This window comes from Podarcis muralis, chromosome 7, assembly GCF_964188315.1.
Source record: "Podarcis muralis chromosome 7, rPodMur119.hap1.1, whole genome shotgun sequence".
Taxonomy (NCBI): Eukaryota; Metazoa; Chordata; class Lepidosauria; order Squamata; family Lacertidae; genus Podarcis; species Podarcis muralis.
Genome location: NC_135661.1, coordinates 64,090,979 through 64,118,820, shown reverse-complemented (window position 1 = coordinate 64,118,820; position 27,842 = coordinate 64,090,979). Strand labels below are relative to the sequence as shown.

The 27,842-nt window shown below is 44.6% G+C and overlaps 1 protein-coding gene across 1 annotated transcript; it reads left to right on the top strand.

The window, feature by feature from the left end:
- The first annotated feature begins 331 nt into the window (after positions 1-331).
- Positions 332-27,188, top strand: STPG1 (sperm tail PG-rich repeat containing 1). The gene is made up of 9 exons (XM_028738850.2): positions 332-437; positions 1,297-1,431; positions 2,348-2,451; positions 8,159-8,260; positions 11,494-11,667; positions 13,654-13,765; positions 16,441-16,612; positions 20,007-20,197; positions 26,734-27,188. The coding sequence occupies exons 2-9, from the start codon at positions 1,356-1,358 to the stop codon at positions 26,808-26,810; spliced, it is 1,008 nt and encodes a 335-aa protein (XP_028594683.2). The 5' UTR covers positions 332-437; positions 1,297-1,355; the 3' UTR covers positions 26,811-27,188.
- The last annotated feature ends 654 nt before the right edge of the window (positions 27,189-27,842 follow it).

The following is a 27,842-nucleotide window of genomic DNA, read 5'->3' as shown; positions in this document are numbered from 1 at the left end:
GTGACTCAGTTCTGGGGCAGAAGTTGGGGTAAACTCTCCCCACAACCAGCAACAAACTGAGGCAAGAAACATGACAGCACCAGTCAGAAGCGAGAGAGTTAAATTTAAAATGGCAGTCAGGCAGAGCTCTAAGCATTTAACCTCAGCGTTTTGCACTTGGAAAGACATATTTTTAAAAGATGCTGCGAAGCTTCCTCGACCACCTTAAGCAAAGGCGGGTGCAGTCAAAGTGCTTGTGCGCCATTGGTTCACGCTTGGTTTCCATTCAGCTTCTGGAAGAAAAGGCAGCTTCAGAGAGCCTGTCTGTGATTGGCATACTTTTAAGCCACCAAAAGTGACAGGCAAAACGACTGGAGGAGAAAAACAGGCTGGGCTCTCCAGTTGCCTAGGCAACAGAGTGTAAACTTCCCCAGGATTCTCCCCTGAGAGCCAGCCAGGTAAGGAGTAACAGGTCCCAACCTGCAGTGCTTTGTCTTTAGGAATGAGCCAGTCCATGCAGATGATGCATTAGGGCTTTTTAAAAAGTAAAAAATGTGTTTATTGTGCCACCGCATAACAAGTTACATTCCAGGCTGTTGGATCTGGCTGGGTGTCACACAAAACAATAACCTCCTTGTTGCTGTGGCCTGGAAGTATTGTGGGCTAGATGTGTCAGAGGGTACAGCCCAGAGGCAGGGAAACCCAGGCCTGGGGGCCACATGTGGCCCTCCAAGGCTCTCTACCTGGTCTTCAGGTCTCTGCCCAGGCCACACTCCCTCCTCAGTCACATCCCTTGCTGGCCTTGCTTTGCACTTCCTTAAGTGTTTTTGTCTGTTGAAAACCAGTGTGGCATAGTGGTTAGAGTCAGACTAGGACCTGGGAGGCCAGGGATTCAAATCAACGCTTGCCATGAAGCTCACTAGGTGATTTTGGGCCAGTCATTGTCTCTCAGCTTCAAAAGGTTGTTGTGAGGATCAAATGAGGAGGGGGAGAACCACATACGCCACCTTGATATGCCCATGGATTCAGGACAGACAAATGAAAGATCTTCTTCACAAAGTAAAAGCAGGGAATTCACTCCCAAGGGTGATGGCCACCATCTTGGATAACTTTAAAAGATTATTCGACAAATTAATGGAGGATAGCCTATCAATAGTACCAATATTTTTCTTAATTAACAATAATTGATCAGTCATGTAACCAGTGTTGCAACTCTATCTGTAATTACCACAAATTCTCTTTTGGTTATGCCATATTATTTAGCTTTTAATGCCTAGAAAAATCTTCTTGATTCGAATTTATATGTTAATGTTTCAGAAACAAGATGGCAAAGCTGATGAGAAGGGAAGTCACCTAGCTTGCAGTAGTGGTGTGACATGGACAATAGCTTTGACACGTATCAACTGAATAGAAAAAGCAAAAAGGCTATCTCCCCTGTACTTGAGGCTAAAGGTATTGGATGGAGTCTGAACCATGAATGATGATGATGATTTTATTTGTACCCCACCCATCTGACTGGGTTGCCCCAGCCACTCTGGGCAGCTTCCAACATACAGAAAAACATAATAAAGCATTACACATTAAAAAGCTTCCCTATATAGGGCTGACCTCAGGTATCTTCTAAAGGTGTGATGGTATGAATCAGGAAGGGGAGTTGCAATCTTGGAAGACATTCTTTGTCAGGGGTAGAGAATCTCAGGCCTGGTGATCAAATGTGGCCCTCCAGTCCTCTCTACCTGGCCCTTAGAACTCTCCACAGGCCACACCCCTACTCTATAGGCTACACCCACAGGCCACACCCCTACTTCACAGGCCACATTCCTCATAGGCCCTGCTTCATGTTCTGAGTGCTCCAGCCTGGCTGGAATGAGTCCTTGAACTCATTATGCCTCTTACTTGCCTGAATGGGAGACAGAGAGGGGTGTGTGAGTGTCTGTACAAAGATAATATTTATATCCATTGCTTTGTCTGCTTTTGCCACTGGCAGTGCCCACCAGTAGCATGTGACCCTGGGGCTGAAACAGGCTCTCCATCCTTGCTTGAGTGGCTTCCATCCACCATCCTTTAGTGAATGGAGGACCAGGTATGGTGGTGACTGGGCATAGGGATGCAACATGGCACAAGAGTCTTTATGCTTTACCTGCTGTTGGTGTTTAGAGTTTCCACTTCTTTTATTTCAAAGCCGCTGGGGCCTCAGCTGTTGGGGCCAAAGGACCAGACAGGAGCAGGAATCTTCAAGAAAGTATGCCACACTTGTAAAGGCATTTTTGATAGTTCCTTTTCTATTACTGTCACTATTTGTGTATCTCTAGTCACTATTTCTTTCTGCATTTGTGTTGCATGATTTTTTATTGACTTCTTTTTCTAGGCCTGAGCTGTTGTTCCATTCCTTTCAAATTCCAAACTACAGTGATCTCTAATTCTGAACGAAAGGGCTTTAACTCTCAGACCAAGAGATTTCAGTATCCTGAGGTGAGAAACCATATTTTACTAAGTCTGTTCATCTGTTTTTCTCTTAGCAGGGCAGAGCCAGGGAGTTCATCTGGGTTCAAATGCACCGGATTAGTTAATCCATCCCATGTAAGCCACGTGGTGTATCTAGGCCTATCTATACTATAGGGTTGCCATACGTCTGGAATTTCCCGGACATAGCCGGGAATCTGCTGTCGGAAACAACTTTTGAAATATGGCAACCCTACTATACCATCTATTTATCATTCCATCTATATTCTACATTTCCTCCAAAGAACTCAAGGAGTCACACATGGTTCTCCCTCTCCTTCGTTTATCCCTGCAAAGTAGGTAAGGGGAAGAGACAGTGGCTGATCCAAGGCCAAATAGTGAGCTTGATGGCTGAGTGCAACGAAAGCAGGACAAAAAATAAACCTGGAACATCTGTGATATAGAAAATCACAACATACAGGGTCCTGGGAGATGAAAGGCCTTGGGGGCAACACTGAAAAGGGAAATTTGCGTCTCTCTGTTATGACCCACTTTGACCAGTAGGCGGAAGCAGAACTTCATAGATGGGGAGTGCTAAATCCTTCAGGGGCACTTTGGTTCAAGGAAAAACAATATACAGTATGGAGTAAGTGTGCAAATGACACCTTTTAGCCCGTTTGCTTTTTGGAAATGCACATTTTCACACCACTGCTCCCATAGAGATTTACCTTTAAAAAAAAAAAAGTCACATCTCATGCCATCACGGTTCTTATTGGCCCATCTTGGGGCTAAGCATGCTTCCAGACAGGTGTTTATTGTAGGATCGGTATTACTAATGTCATGCATGAAATTTTTGGCAGTGTCCACACAACATCAGCATCAAAATGTTAGGTTTTTTATCTCCCTCTCCCTGCCCAACAATTTAATCTAGATTTATCCTTTCTGTGGAAAATCTGAAAAGGTTTGGGAAAGAAATGTTTCCAAGAACCTGTTTGCAATATCGGAATAGCTTGTTTGCAATATTAATCCCCTGACTGGGAGCTTCAGGATCCACAATGTGCAACATGGGGCCTGTTGTGCCTTTGGTCAACTGCTGGTGTTAGCAACAGACCCTCTCCCTTTCCTCCTGGGTCCTGCTCAGTCTTCCTCCAGCTACTGCCAGGGACCCAAACTGCTCTGAGTTCCTCCCTTTTCTCCCTTCTCCACTGAGAACTATGCTACCTCTCAGACCTCCCTTCCAATCGCCAATACATAACAAGCATCTCATCTGTACAAATTTATCTTCCACGCCACCGGCAAGCCAACCTGTTGCTAAATTCTCAGAATAGAAGCCAGAAGGGGCAACGCTTGAACCGTCTTCACAGTATGCTCCTTTCTCTTCCTGAGAATTTTCCCCTTCATACTGTAACTCCAGCAGGCAATGAGCCAAGCCACAAGGAATACAAAGGGTTTGGCATACTCTTGATTATCCCTAGAGAACACTTGCTTCTTCACATGTAAGGGGGAGTGTTGCATGCATCCCACCCTTTTGGGGGACTTTTGCAAGAAAGCCAAAGTTGTGTAGAAAAGTCAGTAGCTGCTGGAAAGCGTGGAGTAGACTTATTGCTGCGGGGCAGGGGGAATTGGGTAAGCAAGAAAAGTCAATGGGTTGGTTTGCATGACAAACTATGGGTGCCTGCAGACTGTCACTATTTTCCAGGAGGGATTCAAGCGTATAATGTAAATTTGGGTTTGTGCACTTAATGTGGATTAAAGCACTCTGGCACTGTAGTACAACAAATCTACTAAAAAGCAAACAAACCCAGGACTATTTGTGGTTCAGAAAGTGAACTATAAATGCACTGGAAAGTGTGGGATGAACAAAGATTAACGGGTAGACTTCTAAGCATCCCACAAACAAATCAGGATGAATGCTCGTTGTCATATAACCTCCCAACATACAAATCAGAATGAACGCTCAATAAAGAGTGGACACAGTATTATAACCTCTGAGTAAACATTGTGCAAGCAAACCAGGAAGTGTGTCCTAAGGCTTGCCGAGGCCATGCTGAGCTCCTGGAGAGCGGTGCCCTTGAAGGGGCCAGGCATCTCCACCCCACTGTGGCTATGACCCAGAGCAGTCCCACAGGGATAAGCAACAACAGCTGGATGTGCTTCACTGTGTTAGGCTATAGATGCTGAACTGATGAGAAGATGCCACGGCATCTCTCTGCCTGACCTGCTGCCCTTACTAAGCCTCTTGCCACGCTGATACCTACCTTCACTTACATACATCATCACCGTACAAACATCCCACTCCATAGCAACAGGGAGCTTGGGAAGCACTCTAACTTAAAAAAAACAAAACCCTTCATCATCCCAGTTCATTAAAAACCTGAAAGGTACACTTTTACTGACGCCAAAAAGACGTAAGTGAAGGAGCCAGATAGAAGGAGCCTCACTGGAGAGAGTGTTCCACAGGCAGTGAGCCACAATCGAAAAGGCCCTCTCCCTTGTCATCACCCTTCAACCTGCCCTCAAAGAAGGGACCCAGAGAAGGGCGTCAGATGAGGATCTAAGAGTCTGAGTAGGTTCATTTCAAGCCCTTACTTAATTGTTCCAAACTAATATTAGTCCCAGGGATGTGGGTGGCACTGTGGTCTAAACCGCACGGCCTAGGGCTTGCCGATCAGAAGGTCGTGGTTCGAATCCCTGCTACGGGATGACCTCCCGTTGTTCAGTCCCTGCTCCTGCCAACCTAGCAATTCGAAAGCACATCAAAGTGGAAGTAGATAAATAGGTACCGCTCCGGTGGGAAGGTAAACAGCATTTCTGTGCGCTGCTCTGGTTCGTCAGAAGCGGCTTAGTCATGCTGGCCACATGACCCGGAAGCTGTGCGCCATCTTCCTCAGCCAGTAAAGCGAGATAGTCGTCCGCAACTGGACTTAACGGTCAGGGGTCCCTTTACCTTTTAATATTAGTTCCAGTAGGGGGCCTAATTTGGCCTGCAAGGCCATTCTCCCTGAACAATACTCACCTGCCCCAGAGGTGTGGGGCAAATAATTCTATGGCTGCAAAAGGAATAACAAGGAGCCTTTAAATGCCTAGATTGTAGCTGATTCAAGCGGGGGTTGGACTTACCAGCTGGTTGGAGCCAACTTCAAGGCCTACTTTAATTGGTTGGGATCTTCCTCTGCAGTGCGGATTGAACTCAGGGTTCTCTGCAAAGGCAAAATGGATTACCTGATGTCATGGTGATGTCAGGTGATTGACGGGTGGCATGCTAAAGTGGCCCAGCGCAGAAGCTCAGAATATGTCCCGCAGAAAAAATTCCCCACTCCACTTTTAAGACTCTGCTTGACAACTTCACTGTCTTGCTTGACCCCAAAACCACCAGCTCTGGCCTATCAGGGGATAAACTCAGCTTCTGACAAAGCCCTGTTTGTCATCCATTGCAGATTGAAAGTGGCATCTTAAGACAGCGGGCTCATTTTTGTTTTATTTCATTCTATAAATAGAAAAAAACCACCCAGTACTCACTTCTGGAATGAAAGAAAAGTCGTTCTGGAAGGAGAGTTGAGTCAGGGAGGGGTGCGGCACTTTGAAATAATACACTCTGCCCACATGCTAATTCAGGCCAAATCAGATGTACAGGTGGGATTAGACATGCAATGGATTTGAGCTCCCCAGGTCTCTCTCTGTATTGCTGAGCAGACACCAGGGAAACTTAATCCTCCATTTTCGACCCGTTTTGCCATGCAACTTGAGACTCCCCATTAAAATGAGATTATTTTGATTTTGAAACAAGCAGAGAAGAGGCTTCTTAGTGTACAGTGACAATTGACAAAAACCAGCAAAACATTCGAGAGGCTTAGCGTATGGGAGGGTAAGTGCTGAATCCACATTATAATGCCATTGTGTGCTTCTCCACCCATGAGGTGACACACATGTCGCACATATTCTCTCCGCTGCTTCGTGGAGGAACAATGCATGCCCTCACTTTGACACTAAGTGCACGTCAGATTCCTAAGTAGGGCCTGATTCAAGAAATATACACCAGTTAACTGACTTAAAGCAGTGGATTAAACCTGCATGTATCTGGCGCGTTGACCTATGGTTAAAAGCCTCATTTGTCTTCAAATTATGTCCTAATTATTATTGTTGTTGTTGATTTATTTATCACCCTTTATACAACTGTTTCAAGGCAATGTACAATAATGTATAATAATAAAAATTAAACATGTCAACACAAAGAAACAGTACATACATGTAAAATAAAAGAGACCTGGGAAACCCTGTCAGAAGAAAAATGTCCTCAGCTGTTTTCTGGAAAGTGCAGGTAGCAGGAGCCTGTCATATCTCTTTTATCTCTTATGTATGAAAGCAGGCACCATCTTGGAGAAGACAGCTTCTTAACATGTTGCTTGAGGCAAAGGACATGGTGGCCTCCTGTCCCAGTTCCACTGCCAGAAGCCAACTAGACAGGCAGCCAAATCTTACTTTTAACACTAGTGATCCTCCACCCCACCTGAGGCAGCAAGCCAGATTAGGGGGCCCAGAAGAGGCCACATGGCAACAGAGAAGGGAAAGCTGGGGGATCAGAAGAAACGTCTATTTGTTATTTATTACGCCATGAAATTTATATACTGCTTGACTGTAAAAAACCTCAGACAAGGGGCTGCTGCTACTGTCTACCCTTCAGCCCAACTATTTGTGTACACAGGTACATAGAGTGAATGTCATGTGTGAACACAGATGCTTAAAAAATATCAGATGCCATATTCTATGGTTTTTCAGAATGCCTGCAGAACCCTGCAAAGTTGAAGGTCCACTAGACTTGCCCATCTAGTACTTCTGCCCTAATTTCATCAATCACCAAGGCTTAAAACATATTTGTTTTAAGCATTTGCTGGTTTTATCTGTATACTAGTGGTTTTCAACCAGTGTGCCGTGGTACTGCGGGCAATGCTGGCCTCTGTCTCTCTTTTCTTCCTTCCTTACTCTGATGCCCTCTCACATCTCTGCCTCCCAAAGGCTTGCACATCTGTTTGTTGCAGCAGCCCTGGCTACTAGCTCCGCAGGCAAATAGTGCCTCTGGGGCTGGCATGGGGTGCTGGTTGCCAGGAGCTGATGTGGCTTCAGAGTAAGCAAGCAAGCAGATGAGGGAGCCCAGCCAGCCAGCCCACTAGCCCTTGGCTGGACAGACAAGTCCCAGGCCCCTGTGGTAAGGTTGCCAGACGTCCCCGTTTCCCAGGGACAGTCCCCGGATTTACAAATCAGTCCCATACAAAATCCATTGAAGTTGAAAAGTGTCCCCAGATTCATTGAAAAAAATCTGGTAACCTTACCCTGTGGGGCAGTGTGAGGAGGCACCTCTCAGCTCAGAGACCAGGGGCGGCTGCCCAGAGAACTCCTAAGGAGAGTGGAGAGGAGAGAGGCTGAGGGAACTCTCCACAAGGAAGAGTGTTCACAAAAGGGTGAGAGGCTGCCGGCTCTGCAGGCAAGTGGTGACATAATTGGGCTCCTGAGTCCCACAGGGGCAGAAAGAATGTAGTTGGTCAAGGGAGCCATGTACTCAAAACGGTTGAAAACCTCTGCTGTATACTGTTTTACATTATTTTATATGAAATACTATTTTGGTTAAGCAGTTAACATTTTTTTCCTAAACAAATAAACAATTTCCTGAACACTGGCAAAAATAAAACCCTGTTGCAGCAGACTCTGCCCTGTCATGATTATGCACTGTGTTCCTTCCCAGAATGAAAATCCAGGTCCAGGATTCTATGATGTAATCGATCAATCAACACTTCTCAACAATGTCTCCCAGTCCCGGAAAGGAACCTGTTTTTTCCCTTCCTTGGTAAGGTTTATACATATTTATGAACGACGGGAAGAAAAAAAAAAGGCCAGCGTCGCGAAGTTCTTTGAAGCCATTGTCAGTCTTACTGCCAGTGAAGCTTTTAAAATGCTCACACACCTTAGTTTTCCTTTTCTACTGTTTATGAGCTATAGTAATAATGTCTAGTTTACTGTTGTCAGGAATAGACCTGCGATAGCCTGATAAACATTAAGTCATCCACCCAGAGATTGCTGTAATTAAACCTGGATTCCATCCTCCAGTTTACGCTTGGAAGCAAATTCTTTAGAAATTAATGGGACATAATTCATTCAGCAAAGTGTGTTTAGGTAGGTGTTTGTTCCTCCTCTGTTGGACAACTGCCTCTGAGAGATCAAATATGTATACTTATTTGCACAGACAGCACTCATTCTCAAAACCCAAACACTTTGGCCATAGGCAGGGTAGATTTGGGGGGCCATGTGTATTCACTAAGGTCAAAATCCCATAAAGTCTATGTAGGTGGCCCCCACATGGCTTAGGTGCATGGCTCAGAACTACTGGAAGCTATTTAAAGGCAGTGTTTGGTTTTATGACAAGTTCTTATTTTACTCTCTGGTTTATTTTTATATACACTGCTTAGAAGTGCCACTGATTAAGTGGTATAATGGCCTCAAATAAATAAACAATGTTTACTTCTGTTGTGGCAACAACAGTAAATGAAAAGAGCTATCTATCAATCTATTGCGGCAGAAACTGCAGTTGGTTCAGAATACAGAACCATATTGTTTTATGATATTAGCCCAGCAAGGAACATATAACACCAATCTTGCATGATCTTCTTTCGTCGTATGTTTGCTTACAAGCTAAATTCAAGTTGCTGATGCTTACCTTTAAAGTCTTTTGTGGCCTATGCCTGGGATGCCTGAGGTCTTCTTCCATATATGCCTTTCCCCAATCACTAAGATCCAGCACTGGAAATACTTTGCAAATCCAGATCTATTCAGATGGTGGCCTATTCACAACAGACCTTCTCAACCGTAGTGTTGACCAGGCACCCCCAAACTTGGCTCTCCAGATGTTTTGGGACAACAACTCCCATCATCCCTAGCTAACAGGACCAGTGATCAGGGATGGTGGGAATTGTAGTCCCAAAACATCTGGAGGGCTGAGTTTGGGGATGCCTGGTGTTGACTCTGGCCCATCTAAATGTACCATGAAGCCCTACACTTTCTGGCTTTGTGTATTTTACTGGTTGCTGCACAGTATTTTCTTGCTTTGTTTATTTGTATATTTTTGCATATATATTTTTTAATTGCTGTTCTTCACATTCAAGCTGATGACTCTCAGAGTTGGTTTTCAACTTCTTGAATAAAATTATATATTGTGAACTTACTTCCCCGTTACTCATTGTGGAGAGAGTCTTGGGCACAGATAGGCACATTGCCAGAGGCATTATGACACTGAATGCCAGTTGCTGGGAATCCCAGGTGGGGAGAGTGCGGTTGTGCATTTTTATTATCTCAACAAGCCTGTGAAGAAGGCCTGTATCCCCAGGGTCATCATTAGCAGATGCGGCGCCGGGGTGCAAATATCCGCCCAGTGCCCCCAAATTACCACAGATGGGGGAGCAAGCTGCGTACTGCCAGCCATGGGGGGGGGGGCGCAACCCTCTCCCATGCCGCTGCGGGAGAGCAATCCCCACAGAGGCTTGGGAAGGAAGCTGTATGTCTGCCAGCCATATGGTTGACAGGGCGCAGCAGGTGGGCGTGCAGGGGAAGGGGAAGCCGCCGGCAAAGCTGCGCAACTCCCCCACTCGCTGAGCAGCCACTGAGAGGCCGGTGTCCTGGTGCAACGCACCACTAAGCCCTATGGGAAAGACGGCTCTATATATCCCCATACTACACATGAGGGGCTGTGGTATGATTTAAACTAGCGGCTTCCCCAGCTTGTACCTCATGCTTTAAACCCATTCAGTATGTCATTTTGTTTACATTTTGAGAGCACTTTACCTCAGTTTAGCATGGTCAATATTCTTATGAATGTGATGACAACTCACATTTACCTCACCACAGAGATGATATAAGCTGTCACCCAAATAGGACATTATTACTCATACTCCTAAGAAAAAGTGACTACGTGAAAATGATGGGAGAAATCAGGCTCTGATTATTATACTACATCAGATAGAAGCATAGGAGTTGGCCCTAACTGGGTGGGAATTTCTTGTTAAGATGCCGATCTGGTGATTAATGGGTGTAGGCCAAGGATAGCCAATCTGTGACTGGGGAGCTGCAGAAAACCCCCAAGCACTTCAAGGGTGTATCTTGGGCAATTCAAGAAAGAAACAGATTAATACCAAGACTCTCTTTTGGATCCTTCCTTTCCTCTCCCCCCCCCCCCCCCCCCCCCGGTTTATGACTGAAATGGGAAGGAGAAGAAGTGGGAGAAAATGGTGGCAGCAGTGAAAGATTGGGTGGTGGAGATTCCAGGCTGAGAATCAATGGAATTTATGGGCCATATTGGATAGAACTGAGCTCTAAAGCTTTTCCTAAAGGATAGTTAAGAGATGCTTTTACAAATTTGATTTTTTTTGGAGTGAACTTCATATAAAATAAAGACGGGTATGGCAATGTAGTGGAGGTAATGACACCTTTTCAGGCAAGAGGATGTTACCTTCAAGAACCACCTATCTAGGATGTTTTTCACCACAGCAGATGGTCTTTCATGACCACCATACAGTGGTACCTTGGGTTAAGAACTTAATTCGTTCTGGAGGTCTATTCTTAACCTGAAACTGTTCTTAACCTGAGGTACCACTTTAGCTAATGGGGCCTCCCGATGCCACCACACGATTTCTGTTCTCATCCTGAAGCAAAGTTCTTAACCTGAGGTACTACTTCCGGGTTAGCGGAGTCTGTAACCTGAAGCGTCTGTAACCTGAAGCATCTGTAACCCAAGGTACCACTGTATTTCCAAGATGGCAGCTGGCTCCTAGAATGGTTGTCTTTCGAGTGTTCATTTGCTTCCAATATTTATATACCATTTTCAACAACTTCTTCTCAAAGAGCTTTATGCATGTCAACAATATTTTCAGAGCAGGTTGCAAACCCAACAGCATCTAATTCCTGAAAAATCTGAAAAGTGATATGGCTGTTTAGGGACTGTCTCTACGTTCCCAAGTCATCCCATCTCATCTCCCCCCCACCCCAGGATTACCAATAGTGTAAACCAAATTCCATTTCTTTCCTTTCCAGGATACACGTATCGCTCGCCAGAGAATCCACAACTATCCTGCTGCAAATGCCTACAACCTCCCACCTACCCTGATTTCCAAGCGAGACTTTAGCCTGGGGTATTCCAGTATGTTTCAGCAACCAATTGCCAGGAAGATTTCAAAAAGATCCACTCCAGCCCCCAACCAATATAATGTAAGATGATCTAGAGATTGGAAAAGGGGAGGTCAGCAGTACAGATTAATACATTTTTTAATGGGTAGGGCTGCAGCTAATGGGGAACGGTCATGGTTCAGTGATGGAAGGCCCCAGGTTTGATCCTGGCATCGACAGGTAAAGCTGCCAGTCAGTACAGGCAATACCAAGCTGAATGTACCAATAGTCTAATTTAGAATACCACAGTTTCATATATTCCACTTGGCAAAATAGGAAAAGATATTGAAGAGTATTTCTTGTTTTTCCCTGATGCTTTTCTTCCACTAATCATCCATACATTTCCTTCAGAATCCATTCATTGTGATCTTTCACAAAAAATAATTGCATGGACCCAAGAATATTCCGATGAACCTTGCTGTGGGATTTGCATCAGTAGCCACAAAATGAAAAATAAAGAGCAGCAGTTGTTTTAAAACAACTTGGACTAGGACCTGGGAGACCAGAGATCTAATCCCCACTTAGCCATGAAGCTCACTAGGTGACCTTGAGCCAGTCACTCTCTTTCAGCTTCACAGTGTTGTTGTGAGGATAAAATGAGAGGAGAGGAGAGGGAAGAACTACTGTATTTTCTGGCGTATAAGACTACTTTTTAACCCAGGAAAATCTTCTCAAAAGTCGGGGGTCGTTTTATTCGCCGGCTACGGCAAAAGCTCCTGCAGCAACTCCCCACCAAAGGATAAAACGACAGCAAATTAAATCAGAGGACACCAAGCTCTCTAGATGAAGCAGAAATACGCTTGAAAATTGGCCCCAGAAGCCACTGGGAAGTGGAGCGGATTTCTGAGCTGGACTGGAGACTGGTTTTTTAAATTTTTATTTGGTGTGTGTTGGAAGAGGGGTAGTCTTATACGGCGAGTATATCCCAAACTCTATATTTTAACTGGAAAAGTTGGGGGGTTGTCTTATACGCCCAGTCGTCTTATACGCCAGAAAATACGGTATGTACACCACCTTGGTGGAAAGGTGGGATATAAATGTCCTAAATAAAAAGAGAAGCAAATGCTTGGTTGGCCTTTATGTGCCCTGTGAAACTCTTAGGCAACTGTCTGACTAGTAGTAGCATTACTTCGTCAGTGTACAGGGAGTTTACACCAAGCACATTTCCTTTTGCCCCCTACTTTGCAGATCACTATTACAGTCTGTCATCCACACCCAAATAAGAACATTAGGTTGTATTTAATACAGTTTAAATAGGACTTCTCCTGAGAAGAACGTTCCTGAGTTAATGGCTAACCCATGATTTACACTAACCCATGAGATAATACACAGCATTTGGAGAAGCCAAACAGGAAATGATCCATTCGCAAGGCAGACAGGCTGAATAATTTATGGCCACGGGGAAGGGAGGCTGATGGGAAGAAACCAAGGGCCGAAGTTTACTGTCTGCACAGCAGGCTAATTTCACAAATATTTATTCATCTTTTCATTTATTTTAGTGGGTTTATAAACTGCTTCATGGCCAGAGGCCGCTAAAATAGTATACAAGATTAAAATGGGATCAAACACTAAACCCAATTTTTTTAAGCAAGAAAATAATTTCTACAAAACTCTAAAAACAATAACAAATAATGTCTGTTGTTGTTGTTGCTGCTGCTGCTGTTATATGCTTGTTTCTGTTCCAGAATACTGTAAAACAACTGATTTTACAACTGAGTTGTATTTACAGGAGCCATTTCTATCAGCATGTGCTAAAGAGATAAGTATGTCATCGTGGGTGGGTAATCATTTGGTAAGCCAGGTGGCTTCTGAAATGTACTTTAGAGTAGCATCATTCATGCACCATTCACAAGCCACATTTGACCCATGTGCTGGAATAGTTCAGGCTTGGTGGCTGCATCGCAAATGTCCTTGCCTAGAAAGTAGGCAGACTTAAACACCAGTATTTATTTGGGTGTTGGTTTGCTTTTTAACTAAAGTGACTGCTGGAAAGTGAGTTCATTGCAAAACCCTTACTTTCATCCGCAGGTCTCGGTGGACCTCAGCAACAAAAGCCGCAACACTGGTGCCAAGTCAGTGTTTTCATCCAAAACTAAACGAGCGCTGGCAATCGGTAGCAAGGAGCATGTGCCTTCTCCCTGTAAGCTGGGCTGGGGGAGCCTCTTTTGACCCAAAGGCCAAATTCAAATATGGTCAACCTCCCAAGGGCCACCATCCTAATGGTGGGCGGGGCCAAATGTGGGAGTGGGCAGGGCCAAATGTGGGCAGGACCCAAGATAAAGTAAGATGCCACCCAGTGCATCAATCAGTGAAACAAATTAAAACAATCTACAATACCTTCTGAGTGTCCAGCTTTCTTCTCCTTTTCACCTCACCTCTTGTGAGTAAAAGCCTCTCTGTCTGGCAATCATGCCTTGCCACATCGCTTCTCAATTTATGATCCTCAACGCTCACAGCCAGTAATTCAAACCTCTCCCCCTTACAATGCATGCAGTCATGGCATTTTGTCCTTTCAAAAGAACTTTAAAAAAAATTACAGCACCAAAAGGCAGAGGGCCTTCTTGGTAGTGGCACCCGCCCTGTGGAACGCCCTCCCATAAGACATCAAGGAAATAAACAACTATCTGACGTTTAGAAGACATCTGAAGGCAGCCCTATTTAGGGAAGTTTTAATGTTTGATGTTTGCTAATGTTTTTAATATTATGTTGGGAGCCGCCCAGAGTAGCTGGGGAGGCCCAGCCAGGTGGGTGGGGTATAAGTAATAAATTATTATTATTAGAAATCAAATGCTTAGTGATAGGAAGAAGCAAAGTTGTTCCCCATTGCCAGCTTTCCAGGTGTATATGCCCAGATTTTACAAAAAGATATTACTTGCTCACCTGTTCACACATCATTTGTGACATATCAGTGACCTTAAAAGGGATGGGTGGGAAGAAACGACTTTCTTCCACTTTGCAAATGTTTTCCTACTAGAAAGCCTGGAGGTAATTTTTACTGTGCAGTCTATTTACAAACCTGAGCTTCAGGAAAGGGCAATCAAAATGATCGAGGGGTTGGAGAAACTCCTTTATTTAGTTTCGTTTTGTAAAATATATACACCACTTGATTATAAAACAACCCCTCAAAGCGGCTTGCAAAAAGATAACAATAAAATTATCGAGAAAAATTTACAATAGTTAAAATACTAAGGTTGAAATTCACACCAACTTTCTAAGCATCTGGGTAGGCTTGTCTAAACAAGAATGTTTTTAGCAGGCACCGAAAACAATATATTGAAGACCCCTGCTTGATAACAATAGGCAGGGAGTTTCAAAGCGTGGCTGCTGCCCAAATGACTGAGTATTTACAAATGAGGAACAGGTATTATATGGCACCTGTAACAGTGCCAATTCCGCCAATTGAAGCAGCCGAGTGGGCATATGTGGGGTAAGGTGGTCTTTTAGGTAAAATAGTCTTGTATATGGGCCTTATATACCAATAGTAATGCCTTGAACTTGACTCAGTAGCAAATCAGCACCCAGTGCAGATCTCTGAGCACAGGTGTACCATGCTGACAAGGCCTCAGTCCTGTCAGCAATTGTGCTGCAGCAGTCTGCACTAACTGCAGCTTCCGGATCAAGTGCGAGGGAAGCCCTACATAAGGAAAAATGGCTGTATTTGAGGAATTTTAGTTGAGAAAACAAGAGGCGACGTGATAGGAGTATATAGAATTATGCATAACATGAAGAAAGCAGATAGAGAAAAGTCCCCGCCTGCCCGCACAGTCATAATACTGTACTAGAATTTGTGGATATCTTAATGAAGCTGAATGTTGGAAGATTCAAGACAGATAAAAGGAAGTGCTTCTTTCACAGTGCATAGTTAAACTATGGAACTTGCTTCCAAAGGAGGCAGTGATAGCCACCAGCTTTAAAAGAGAATGGGATAATTTCAAGGAGGAGAAGGCTCTCAGCAGCTACTAGCCATGATGGGTTATGCTCTGTCTCCACAGCTGGAGGCAGTAATGCTTTCGAATACCAGTTGCTGTAAGCCATGGGGTGTGGGGTGTGCTTATGGGCTCAGGGCCTGCTTGCCAGTTTCCCTCAGGTATCTGGGTGGTCACTGTGAGAACAGGATGCTTGATAAGATGGGCCATAGGCCTGATCCACCAGCCTCTTATGAACTGACATAGTACTCTGAATAAGACAAGTATGCTCTCCTGCTTCTGAAGGGCAGGACTGGCAATACAGTGGTACCTCTGGTTACAAACTTAATTCATTCCAGAGATCCGTTCTTAACCTGAAACCATTCTTAACCTGAGGTACCACTTTAGCTAATGGGGCCTCCTGCTGCCGCTGTGCCACCGCCACACGATTTCTGTTCTCATTCTGAGGTAAAGTTTTTAACCCAAGGTACTACTTCTGGGTTAGGGGAGTCTGTAACCCAAAGTGTTTGTAACCCGAGGTACCACTGTATTTTCTATTCCAAAGGGGAAGGAGGAATGGTAATTCCTCCTCTCCTTTCATTCATTTCATTCCTCTCTTGTTCCAAGTAACAGACTCTCATGCACCGATTTCATTCCACTGCAGCTAAAATGTAAGACTCAGCTGTGTACATAACATTCATTTAACGTGCAATTTCCCCCTCCCCAAAATAATTCTGGGAACTGTAGTTTAGCCCGTGGAGTTGCAATTCCCATCACCTTTAACAAAGTATAGTTCCCATAATTCCTGGTTAGGGGTGTATTTTTAATGTGGTTTAAATATGTGTTACGTGCGCAGCCTTAGTTTGGGTGTCGGCCTTTTCAAATTCCTTCCTTTCTTTTTAAAATCTAGGTCATTACCGAGTAAAGGATTCCTTCATACGGCAGGCGCCTACAGTGCTGGTGTCTTGCTTCAGATCCAAAACAAGTCGCGAAACCAAGACAGAGACGCTGAGCCCGGGGCCAGCAGCCTATCAGCAGCCAGCTGGCATCCCAGTCACGCCATCCAGGAAGTTCCCCGGCCTGTGAGTTCTGAGCAACTGCACTTTAGAAGGAATTTGTTTTGAGTCACCCAACTCCTTTTCTTAAGTAGGGAAGATGTGCTTGTGATCAGAAATGATAAAGAAGGAAAAGAAGAAGAAATACCAATAGACAATTCCAAGCCCCAACTTACTTAAGAAGCAGGGGCTCTCTTCATCAGACTATATGGTGGAGCAGGGGAAAGTCCTTTGGGTTGTTGCATGCCTTAAGAAGCAATGCAGCTTGCAAGCCTTCATAAGTGATTTAGGGTGAGGAAGGGCTGTTCCTCAGCGGTAGGGCCCATGCTTTGCATGCAGAAGTTCCAGGGTTCAGTATCTGGCATCTGCAGCTGAGAAATGCCCTTGTCTGAAACCTAGAACCACTGCCAGCCAGTACTAGGCTAAGGGGGCTCATGATCTAACTCAATACAAGGCTAGGTAGCATAGGGACCTGCCTTTTCTGTTGTGAATTCATTTGTTTAAGCTGCTTTAGCCCACCTGTTCTCAGGGTAGCCAGCACTTCTAAAGGTTCTTCCCTGCTTCTTTTATCCTCACATCAGCCCATTTATGAGCCAGTTGTCACTCATCATCACTGCTTAATTCTCAAATAAGGGAGATGTGTCAATCTGGCATTTAATGTTATGACACCACCCCTTTGGAGTTCCCTCCCCTTGAATATTTGAAAGGTGCCGGCTCTGTTGTCCTTTTGGCGCCTACTCAAGACCTTTCTTTTTCAACAAACCTTTGCAAAGCAGAGATCTTCCCGAGTCTGCATGTACATTGGGATTGTTTCTGGGTGTTTGGATTGTTCTATTGTTCGTGTGTGTGTGTGTGTGTGTGTGTGTGTGTGTTTGCCACCTGGACTCCTTAAGGAGAAAGGGCAGAATATAAATTGAATGAATGAATGAATGAATGAATGAATGAATGAATAAAGCTAAAGAGAGCTTGCATGACCCATAGAGACTACACCCACACATAGACTGAGTGCCTGGTATTAAACTGAAAGCTGTGATTGGCTGTTGCGCTCAGTGGAGCAGATAAGAAGAGTGTTGCTCTATACCTCATCTCTATGGTAAACAGCAGTTGTTGGAGTTGCACCAGTTCAGTTTTAATAACAGGAAGAGGTGAAATGGACTGCATTGGGGCTGGGGCCCTTTGGACCGGGCATCACCCAGGAAGCCCTAAACCCAGAGGTGTTGGCTTGATGGTGGCTTTTCCTGGAAGGGCATTCCACACACTTGCAGAAGCACCTTCTCTATTACTGCTGCAACTGTTTCTGGACCAAAGGAGCAAAAGGATTATAGAGACAGCTTTTGGAAGCCCTAGCCTGAATTTTGCATTCACTAATTAAGTCCAGCAATTCATTTCAGCCTTCTGTTTAATAATATGTAGGAAGCCCCCCACTTTTCCCTGCATACACAGTCCTTCCTCCCCCATACCTGCCCCAAGGTCCAGTCACTCTATCAGTCAGTTACTCAACTAAGTCAATTTTATGGTGACCATTCTGTAAACAGCAAAGTCAGTTTGCTGGAGATAAGATTAAGATCTACCCCTTAAATTCTTGCCCATTACTGCTCATATCTTCCCCTTCCCCCATCCCCGTGCAAGCCTGGAGCTCTCTGCACACGGTCAGGGGGTATCTTTACTACATCTCATGCCGTTTTAATGCAGGCTTTGTGGAGGAAGAGGGAGGGGGAGCTGGCGCTGGGTAGTGTGCAATAAACCTCCGTGACTAGGGAAGAAGTAAATCAAACCTGACGGGCAAAGAACATCCATCTACGCTGGCAGAAAATACCAGAACTATCAGCATTTAGAGGCCAATCCAACTCCCATTTATGTCAAGGTGATTAATGTGTGCAAGGCCAGAGCTACAGCTGGTGCAGAGCCACTGACTACAGCACCAGTTTGTTCCAGATGAGCACCCTTAGATTTTAATGAGCTTTTTCCAGCATATTCTCAGACGCAGCCCCCAAACCCTTTAAGGTACAGAGGTTCGACGGCACACAGAATATGAAAAGCTGGGGCATCCTTTAGGGAAGGTGACAAGGTGGAACACCACCGCACTGCCATGTTTGGGATGACATGCAATTATTTGTCGGGAGCCATTGATCAAAACGAGCCCATTACCCTTCTTCAGGTGTTTAAACTCTTACCTGCGGAGGGATGCAGGGCTACTTGCTCCAGCCTCTCCAGTCCTCCTCCTTGTCTGTGTAATGGAGGACTGTCAGAATATTGATTAGAATGTGCTGACAGTCCTCCCTATGACTGGAAACCCTGAATTGCACTGTGTTCTCTGATCCTGAGCTTACAACTCACGCCAGGGATGATGACTGGCCATTGGCACTGCTAGGGTGGGAGGCAAGGAGCCCAACAGTAGGGGGAGCCAGAGCCAATGGCAGATGGAGGCAACTCACCCTCTTCCCTGCTGAGGGCTACAAGGGGCAATAGGGAGACTAGGGGGGAAGCTGACAACAGTTATAAGTAGGCACATAGGGGGTTGGATGTGGACAGAGTGGGGTTGGTGGGACAGTGACCCATTTGCCCTTATGGACCAGTCTCCCCTGTTTCACATCTTTCTGCTCAGTGTAGGAAGGTTGGGAGTGGAGGGCGCAGTATGAATGGCCGCACATTCTCTCTGTAGAAACTACTTAAGAAAGCCTGAAGAGGGCTGGAGAGTCTGGCCTAACCCTCCCACTTCCTTCTTCCTTCTTGCTTCAGGCACAGTCAGAAGCCCTTCACTCTCTGGCCAGCTCACACTGAATGGCTCTTGACATGAATGGTGAAATGAGCCCATGTACCAGGCAGACATGTCAAGCCCCTTATTAAACAAAAGAAAGGAAACAAGGAACGGCTGCTCTGTACTTATAAACAACTCTGCTGCTACAGTTGTAGCAAGTCATAACAAAGGTGGGAAGGATTCCCTGTACACTGGAGAAACCCAAGGTTCCTCAATTTAGAGGTTCCTCAATTGAGAGCAGGGGTGGGGCACTGATCCTTATCTCCCCTAACTGCTCCCCGCCCCACCAGCGGGCCAAGTTTGATAGGTGAGTCGAGCTATCCATCTGTCAATCAGATGATGTCACAACAATGCCAGGTGTTCTGCTTTTGTCCATGCACAGCACAGCACTCTGCAAACCATGACAATCAGCTGGTTGTCGGTGCTTGCAAAGTGGGGTGTACAGGACTTTGTAGGTACCGCCAATCAGCTGATCATCAGGGTTTGCAAACCCCTTTTTGGTCCAGATGCATTTTTACCTGCCCTGCGCCTGATGTCGTATATGAATTTGGGGATGGAGCGGGGTGTGTCTTGGCCAAACTGGCCTTGCAGGCTGAATGGGAAGGCCTAGCTGAATTCAAAGCCAAAATCAGTTTGGACAGCGTCTACGATTCTTTCTTACAGGCGAAAGTATGGCTTGAACTTCTCAGCCCCAGCTGCCCCTCGCCCCAAAACTCCCCCTGCACCCGGGCCTGGCCAGTATGAAATAGTAGACTATGAGAGTCCTTCCAAGCATTATATCTCCAGTGCCGTCTTCGTCTCAAACACAGGCCGCTGGGCAGGTGATAAATCCCACGAAGACATACCTGGCCCAGGTAAGCATGTTGTTGTTGCAAACAGATGTTGTGCTTCTTCATTTAACAATAATTATAATGTATAACTATATTTTGGGAAGTTGTTTTTGTGTCAGTTTGCTGCGCATTTGGACACCTTTTATCGTAACCAATTTTGCACAATCGTTCTTGAGAACAAGGAGCAGGTTTCTTTCTGTTTTTGGATGCCATTTTAAATCAAGATGACGGACTGATTTTAACCACTGATTTCAAAACTGCACTGATTTGGAAGTTCCTTGGAATTCCTGAGCAGCAGCAGGTATGAGGCTGCTGCTGCTTTAGTAAGACTGCCGTCCTCACCTCACTTGCTCGAAAGAGTAACTATTACTGGGCACCCTGGGGTTTCGTACTGAGCAAGCATGTTTTTATACTGGTGCTCCACAAGTCCAAGCTTAGCATGCAGCAGCCTCATTCAGATGTTACAATGGGCTGGGATAAAACAGCAAACTGTTGTGTGCCACAATCCAGAAACAGAAGCTTCTAAGCCCCACCCCTTGTGTTTCCAATGTCAAAACTTGGTGGGGTGTTACGTCAAATGCTGGCAGGAAAGGAGATTCCAGGCTGTTGCTATTTTCAGGTGGGATTCAGTCCCATACTGGCAAATTCAGGGTGCTCAGTTAAAGTTTAATTGTCTCTCTTGCACAACAAAACCCTTTCCTTTATGACAGGCAAATGCACCAGAAAGTTGCTTGGCACAACATTGTCTGACTTCCCAAACAAATCAGAATTAATGCATGATAAATGGCCGACAATGTGTAACCTTCCCATAAGCTTTGTGCAAAAAACCCCCAGGATGAATACTAAAAAATAATAATAGCTATAATCCGGAAGCGAACATAGATTACTAATGACTTGTTTGTCCTCGGCAATGGACATTTTGCAAAACAGATAGTTGTATCCAGCATACAACACTGAAAGTAATGGGCGTGTTTTAGTCATAATTTCAACGGGTCTACTCTGAGAATGGCTAATGTTGGATACAACCCAGAAGCGGACTTCCTTGCGATGCATAGGGAGCTACCTCAGGTGGCCAATTTGGGGATGTCCCCTGACCCATGGGGTTGCATGACAGATAGACAGATCAGACCACAGAGGCACAATCCATCCGACTCTTGCCCTTGTCTGTTCATTTCAGTGGCGCTTGTGCAGGTTAAGAGCATAAGAAGAGACTGGCTGCTGGATCAGGTCAAAGGCCCATCTAGTCTAGTATTCTGTTCTCACAGCGCTCAGTCAGATGCTTATGGGAGGAGCTGAGAGCAACAGCACTCTCCCTTTGTGTGATTCCCAGCAACTGGCCTTCAGAGGCTTACTACCTCCAACAGTTAGAACAAAGCCATTGTAGCCGAATAGCCATTGACAGCTATGTCCTCCCTTCAGAGTCCAAGGTAGATAGTACTCCATTATTCATGTGAGTCTCAGGGGGTGCTGTTTGGATTTTGCACCTCAGCACCAAAATGCTTCAAGCATTCCCAAGCAAAGCCCTGAATCCTTTACAGCTTCACTGCATATGGTGTCATTCAGCGATTGGATCCTTCATATATTGCAAGGGATTCTGGGAGTGTGTAGATCTTCATCCTTAAAAAAGTGGGGCGGGGGGAGGCAATCTTCCATTTGGAATGAGGGGAAGTTCTTGCTCTGAAAAGCTAAGTGCATTGGCTGGAGCTGGGAACAAGTGAGAAATAAGCCTAAGAAAATGTAAACCACAAGAATCCAACGGTAGTGAACTGGGAGGATTATGCTTGCTGAATGAAAATAATGAAAACAGCCCAGCCTGTTTCAATTAAAATCTTCCTCAGGGGCACTGGGATCTTATGTTCCTTTCCTTCAAAGAGATTTCTTGTGAGAATCTTTGTCTGAAAGAACCTCTCTGTCTCTGCCTCTCTGTCTCTGCCTCTCTCTCTCTCTCTCTTGGGAATGAGACGACATTTAAATCACATGGTTCCCCTTCCGCTCGAAAGAGTTATAGGAACTGTAGTTCCCACACACAGACCTACAATTCCCAGCACCCTAACAAACTACTATTTCCACAGTTCTTTAGAGGGCAGTCAAGAGCTTTAAATAGATCATGCGTACGCAGCCTGAGACTCTGCTATTTTGACCCCAGCTTGCAGGAGGTTCAGTCCAGTGCCCCCCCCCCCTTTATAAGCAAGTAATTGCCATCTGTACGTCACCAGATGTAATAGCCTATGATGGAACAAAAGAACAAAACAAAAACACCAGGTTCCAGGAGTTGCGTAACGAATCATCTTTGGGAAACCATCATTCAGCTCCTTGTCTTGCCACCACAGGGTTTACTTGGTTGTTCTTAAATTAATGGCATCTTTTAAAAATTCTTGTGATGAGATAGAAAGGGCGGACAGAGCGTCAGAAAGGAAAGGAGGATGACAAGTGCTGATTCTTAAGCCCTGTAATGGTTGACTTGCCCAGCTGGGAAGTGACTTTAATAGCTAGCTTTGCATCTTGTCATCTGTCCCAAAACTATATTCATATTTATTTGTTTTAGGGCTTTTTAAAAAAATATATTCTTTGAGATTTCTAACCCGCCCTGACAACAGAAGTTCAAGGCAGGAGACAGCCTTTTAAGCCTTTTAAGAATAAAATACTAACCAACACTCCCTCAACACACACACACACACACACACACACACACACACACACTTAAGAGTTTCGGAGGTCATAGGTTATTTCCTTCTAACCCCTGGATCCAGCAAGTGTTAAAATACAGGATAACCCAGGCTAACATCCTGTGCTGAGGTGATTGCAACAAATGGCAATAAAAAGTCAACAATAAAACCTAGTACAGTATGTGCTGTAAATTTAATTTGGGAAGGAATGTCTTAATCTTTATTGAGGTCCTGTGTCCTGAAAATATGGGCAGGCTTAGAAAGGGAGGAAGGTAGGTTATATTTTAGAAAAAGCATGACTTTCTTTTTTCATTTGTGCACTAAAGTTTATCTGTGAAAATAGAAAGCAACAACATTAAATGGAAAGTATTTCCTTTTTAACAGCTGGCTTCTCCACTTACCCTTTTTCTGTTTTGCTTTGTGTGTGAGCATCATGTTAGCAGTGTAGTGTGGTAGTTAGGGTGTCAGACTAGCCATGAAACTCAGTGGGTGACTTTGGGCCAGTCAGCCTAACCTACCTCACATAGTTGTTGTGTGGTTGTTGTGGTGGTGTGGGAGGGAGAGAACGATGAGTGAGGAAAATGAAATATGTGAACCCCTGTGAACTGACGTGTGTGGGTGAACAACAAGAAATGGCTGGGTGCCTGCATTCAAAATGTGTGGCTTTTACACACAGAGCCCCAGTAGCAGAGTATTAAGATCACAAAATTAAGCATCAATATAGCATATAGGTTGTTAAACCCTCTTTACCCTGTTCAGCTGCACACTGTGGCTGGCCTCTTTCTGCCCCTCCTACAAGCAGTAGACCCCACACTGCTAAGTAAGTTTAAAATGATTTACTTACAGATTCAAGGTGTCAGTCATGCATTGTTCCATGCAGGGATAATAAAGGCAACATATTTTTGGGTGGAAAATACAGAATTTAATTCCAAATACATGCTGTAAGCTCAGGAGCAAGCTTACACACATCCTGTTTCATTGGTTATATGATGCTGAGACAAAGGATGTAGAAAGGCTAGACATAACTGAGTCTATCTAGCAATGCAACTCTGCTGTCCTTAACTCCTTCGTGTACTAACTAGCAGTCCTGCATAGATATGTTTGAATGCAATCTCCCACAAGAACCATATATGCTGTATTGAGCTCCTTGCAGGAAATGTAGGATATAAGTGTCAAATCAAATTATATACCTTTCAGTGGGATTGTAGAGCTTTATTAAAGTGTTGTTTAGACGAACAGCTGTAAATCAGCTTTCTGCTTTGCATTGTTAGCAGGTGCTAGTGTGAAGAGTCTCTTAAAAGCCAACCTCCTCTTTTCCGTTAAAAAACCTCCAGAGAATTCTGAATGTGTGAGCAGACCATCTCATGGGGCAAAATGCTCAACACAATAGAGGGTGACAGAAACCTCACTGCAGCCCATGACAGTTACAGCCCATGAGTTGTAACATTATCTTTCCGTCAGTGACTGGGGCTTATTGGAGTAAGTAAGCAATACAAGAAATATGAACCTAAGCCCCTCTGACAGATTAATGTAGAGCTTGAAACGTAGACAATAGCAATTTTACCCATTATTTACAGTAAGTAATAATGATTCATTGGTAGGATTTGTACCTCTACTGAGTGGTTGAATTGTCAAAGCAGAAAAGGCATTCCCATGTGTTATCAGAACTGCAGCCCGCGAGTTCTTTCATAGGTAACAAGATGCAAAGGATAAAACTCCTGTTCTTCCAACCTGGGTTGCTTCCACGCTAGCCCTTTGCTCTGGAATCACCATCTTTTGTTGAATCACTTTGTGCAGAGAATCCAGACAACATTGTAAAATAGTTGCATGCCATTGTTTTCTGTGTTGACCCCCTGTTTTTCCCCCATACTTGACTTGTACAGGTATATAGCAATTTAAAAATTGCAGCACCATACCAACCTGTGTGAACTGGCAAAGTGCTATTGAGCTTTTAAGGTCTACTGTGCTTTTAATTAAAAGCTTCCTCCTAGCGGTTTCTATCTTGTTTTGTTCATTGTTGCTGGGAGATCAGTGATTAATTTCCCCTTTAATTAGCCAGCATCATTCTGCAGTGCAAAGGGTTTTTAATAGCTATTTCCTTTCATTATTTCCCTACTTTTCTTTCTTTCATTGTGAAATATTGCCATTTCACTATAAAAAACAGAAAACAATTCAGAGAAACCAGTAATGAAAGCCACTTCCCCATGTAATTAGAACCTAATTAAGCACTACTCTCCCTGTCACACTGAACAGGAAGCAGTAAAACAGGCAGAAAAGAAGAAACTTTAAATTAACATTATATTTAATCAGACTTATGTTCCTCCAGCCCAGTACTGTCTACTCTGGCTGGCAGCAGTGCTCCAAGGCCAAAAGTCAGAGTTATACATTCTGAAGCAAACCTAGGCTTCCAGCCCATTACTTGCCTTGCCATTAGGGTGGCTACTTTCGCTTAGCCCAAAAGAGAAGAGGACAGATTATTTATTTATTTATTTATTTATTTATTTATTTATTGCCCGCCTTTCCTCTCAGAACTGTCTCAGATTACTGTTTTTGCACCTTGGCAGCCGTGGAAAATGCTGGATCAATGTTTTTCCACACTTCAGTCAATAGGAGGAGTTGTGATCTGCAATTTGATTCTGGTTTGGTGGTGAGAATATATATGAAAAATTATGCCATTTCAAGAGGACCTGCTTTGCTTCTCCCTCCCAGTCACTCATTTTCTCTCTCCCTTTTTTCTGCTACTCTCTCAGTCATCCCCCTTTCTATTCAGCTGCTCAGGTGCCAATGTTGAAAATCACATAGAGCTGAAAGGGGGAAGGAGGAGTCACTCTTCCAAGTTCCTCCTTCAGGTCTATGTACTTTTCAAGGGGGGGAATGGTAACCACCCTGGTCCCGTCCTGACAAAAGGGGCAGTGAGCTGGGACAGAGACACGGTTGTCTGTATCCTTAAGTACAGTGGTACCTCAGAAGTCGAACGGAATCCGTTCCAGAAGTTCATTCCACTTCCAAAACATTCAGAAGTCGCGGAAGCTGCGTTGGATGTTAGGGTTCCAAAGAATGTTCGCAAACCAGAACACTCACTTCTGGGTTTGCAGTTACAGATAGGTAGCTGTGTTGGTCTGCCATAATCAAAACAAAAAAATTCCTTCCAGTAGCACCTTAAAGACCAACTAAGTTAGTTCTTGGTATGAGCTTTCGTGTGTATCTGAAGAAGTGTGCATGCACACGAAAGCTCATACCAAGAACTAACTTAGTTGGTCTTTAAGGTGCTACTGGAAGGAATTTTTTTGTTCTGGGTTTGCAGCGTTCGGGAGCCAAAATGTTCGAATTGCAAGGCATTCGCAAACCAAGGTACGACTGTATACCATTGCACCCACACAATGCACCACGGGCATATCCCTGATATAGAGATGAACAAGCTGGGAAAGATTCATCTGCTAAATGTCTGTGAGCCAGGCTGCTATTAAAAGGATAGGAGCTGGGTTAGTTAGCAAAGCAGACGATTCTAATCCTCATTTGTGCTTGCAGTGGGGGCTGCTAGCTCTGGCGGGGGTCCTGTGCTTTGAACGGCATAGAAGGCAATAATTCAGACAAAGCTCATCCTGACATGCACAGGCATCTGGTCAATGGCACAGGAGCCCCACGGGGGGGGGGGAGTTGGCAACCCAACACCTAGCTGTATTTCTTCTTCTGTGCTGCCTGTTGAAGAAGGCCCAAGAGCCTTAGCAAAATATCTGTTTGGATTTGCAAGGAAAGGTAAGACCAAGACTCACCTAGCCGGGTATGTGTGGTAGTACAAGAGTTCACTTCATGCAAAAACGTAAAAGCTGCAAAACCCACCTACTGAGTCCTGAGAGTCATCCTGACATCTTTTATGTCTGTTTCTCCTTCTAGGGGCATACAACATCCCCGCACAGCAAAAGCAATCCTTCATCTACAACACCACCAATAAATGGGTGCCGGTATTGTAAAGCAGAGGATCCCACAGTGTCGGTTTGGCAAGCGCTCTTATTTGCAAGTGCTGCATTTCTCTGTTGTTGTTTTTTAAAAAAACAAATGAATTTTGCATTCACTTGCCTGTGAACAAGACATGATACCCACTTGTTTGAAATCCTGTATTTCCTGGGGGGGGGGGGGCGTAAGGTGGGCCCTGAGTTGCTCCTGTTTTGCACATATGACAGAAGATGAGTTTTGGATATAGAGAATGGATGTCGTTTCATTGTTGGCTTTACATGGACAGTGGATTGTTCATCCCAATATTTATTTATAAAAATTAAGAAGCCTGACCTGCCTGGCTCCTACTTTCTCACCATCTCATTGGGAATAAAATATTGAAGATGGGGACTGTTGAGAGGAGGTGATAGAGGGTTTTTATTTAAAATAATGTGCATGGTGCAGTGAAGGTGAACAGAGAAGTAACAGAGCTTGGGCTCACCTAGTGAGATTTATTAGCTGTTTCTTAGTGCTTCAGAAACTGCTTCTTAGTGCTTCAGAAATGGAATTCACTAGCACATGATGGCTGCGGGCTTTACTGGCTTTAAAGAGAGATTAGACAAACCCAAGGAGGAGGAATGTGCTGAATGGGGACACCCTGTAGCAGCGCCGACCCTGTAGGGTTGTTCACTAGCAATGGGTAATTTGCCCCACCTCTCTTTTTCTCTCTTTCCACTACCCATTGATTTGTCACTTAGGGCTTCCACTGCCAATGGCAGTCTGCCGATTTCCAAGTCTCCTTCCTGGCGGTCACTTCCTCCTACTCTCCCAGTCTCTTTAAACCAGCAGCGTAGCCCCAAATGATCTAAACAACACAGGTACCCTTCCCACAACCATTACTCTGCAGCAGTCACACACACACTGCTGCCTCTTGGTAGAAGCCACCCAATGTGCTCTGAGCTCTGCGCTGATCCTGCACTGGGGACAGTACAGTTTGTGTGCTCAGTCCTTCTCAGCTTTCCCACAAATTTAACTCCATTCTGTTTGAAGGAAATGTGGGTAAAGTTTAC